General features: G+C 31.0%; 1 protein-coding gene across 3 annotated transcripts in view; it reads right to left on the bottom strand.

Annotated features, from left to right (window-relative positions):
• LOC100186924 (G protein-coupled receptor kinase 6) overlaps positions 1-2,165 on the bottom strand; it is a 19,131-nt gene that overhangs the window by 13,367 nt on the left and 3,599 nt on the right. For 2 of the 3 annotated variants that reach the window (XM_009861002.3, XM_009861001.3), the window contains exons 2-4: positions 1,068-1,163; positions 579-691; positions 173-250 (exon numbers count right to left, since the gene is read on the bottom strand). In XM_009861002.3, the coding sequence (XP_009859304.1) occupies positions 173-250; positions 579-691; positions 1,068-1,163 (287 nt within the window). Of the gene's footprint in view, positions 1-172; positions 251-578; positions 692-1,067; positions 1,166-2,165 lie in introns of all 3 variants that reach the window. The other variant, XM_026835433.1, reaches the window with a different exon arrangement.

Below are 2,165 nucleotides of genomic sequence, written 5' to 3'. Positions count from 1 at the left end.
TAGTTATAAACTTCGTATTTGTAACTGTCTCAAGTGAAATATGATATTATAATAAGGTTTATAATAATCTATGTCCAATACAACAACATATATATGTAAATACACAATAAAAATAAGCAGTTTAGGTGTGTTTGCATCAATGAAAATTTGACTGTAAATCTGTACAACTCACCCTTTCTTTCAAATATTTGTCGAACACAGTTTGAGCGACTTGTCTTCGATCTTCCAGCAACGTTTCTTCATAGTTTCTCTGTCACAAAAAACATTATGACATCACACATAATTATCTATTGATGATCACAGTTTTTACTCAATCAAATATTTAAAGTGTTAAAATTATGTTTCCCAATCCTTTATGAAAGTTGTGGAAAATGAAGTATTCATATACAATTAACATCTAGAATACAAAACAAAACTAATAAACTGAAAACATTAAAAAGTTTCAGATAAATTTCAAATATTTCTATATATTATTTATAAATTGCTTTTTAAATTATTTTTTGTAGCCGTGAAAAGAGCTTTAAAACCCATTGTTCAAAAGCTTTGGCATACAGTACAAAGCAGTTGTAAAGTTTTACCATCTGTTCCAGACATTCACGGCAAATTGAAAGTTCAGATTGGGTTTCACAGAAAAGTTGAAACAAGCGTTGACCGATTGGTTGATCTTCACATATTGAAGTATATTCTGGCTCTGTGAGGATAAATTGATCATACCTTGTATTGGTTTCATTAACAGACTATGATATACCATCTATGATGTTTCAAATTAAGTCAAAATGCTAAGATATACAGACCGAGTGACATGTGTGTTACAATTATATTGGCAGCTTATGTATGATATTAATGGCCTCTTAGGCAACTTGGCCCACATTCAGCAGTCTAAACTATATTTTACCTGTTTATTCTTCACAAAAGGCTTTTATTTAGTGTTTTATATAGTAAGCACCTATTGTCACCGCCTCTAATACAACAAGCTACAATCGTGAATAAGGAGTCTGCCTCTATATCAACCATGGTTAATGGGGGTGTAGATATTCATTGTTTTATACAGGAAATAAATAAATCACCTATTGTTCGCCGCAGGTCCTCCGTGAGACTAATGTGAGGAAATTTCATCATTTCTCGCCATTTCTTGCTCTTCCCTTTCCTTTTACCACCTCCCCCTTAAACAAGATAACAATTATGGCAAATTTTATAAAAATAACAAAACTTGTTTTTTCACATTTTTCCGAAAATATTAAAAATGTAAAAAAGTTATTTCAAAATATTTTACACATAACCCAAAATGTGTTATCGGTTTCTAAAAAACATCACATACTTTACAAATTTTCCAATTTATTTCACATGTCAAGCAGAATGTAAAATCGAATTCGTTAACATGTTTTGTGGATTAATTCCAATAAAAACAACAACATATTACTATATTAGGATTACAATAAAGAACAAAAAACAACACAAACACCATGCAAAATGTTAAACACAACAAATACATATGCTGCAAACAAAATTATAAAAATCATATGCATAAGTGTGTCAAACAAATGAAACCGAAAGATTTTATCGCAACCTTAGCAAAGTGAAAAGGTCAGCAGAGTAACATGATAGTATGGCCAGCGTATGGACAGTAGGCACAAATGCCATCAATACATAAAATCCTATTGGACCTCGTATTAGGGCTCAAGCCAAGCTTTTGGTTGAAGCTCTGCGCTCGGCGAACCCGAGCTTTTACATTCTTAGCACATCCCTAATTGGACCCCCAGCAATTTTTCTTGATCAGTACAAAACCTACGTGGTTATGCAGATACATTGTAGTATAACATGAAATATACATACAGTGTAATCATTCATAAATGTGACACCATTTTATTGGATTAATTTAATGCAAACTCGTTCTCTTGCAAATTACATTTAATTGAAGGTTACACTACACATTAGCACCATTAACAGTGGATAAAATCAATGTTGTTATAATGTATCTTAATTGATCCTACATCAGCTATTTATGAATCTATTTATTAGAAACATCAATGAAAGATATAAACAACATTTACATGAGAGGTGCATTAACAAGTAATTAACTAAATCATAATGTATAAACCACTATACTCAGCACATTTATTGTTCAAACATTAAACAAAGGACAAAGTATCCATTATAAGGAATCA

The sequence above is a fragment of the Ciona intestinalis genome, chromosome 8, assembly GCF_000224145.3.
Source record: "Ciona intestinalis chromosome 8, KH, whole genome shotgun sequence".
Classification (NCBI taxonomy): domain Eukaryota; kingdom Metazoa; phylum Chordata; class Ascidiacea; order Phlebobranchia; family Cionidae; genus Ciona; species Ciona intestinalis.
The sequence above is the reverse complement of the archived record's forward strand: the minus strand, read 5'-3'. Positions and strand labels throughout refer to the sequence as shown.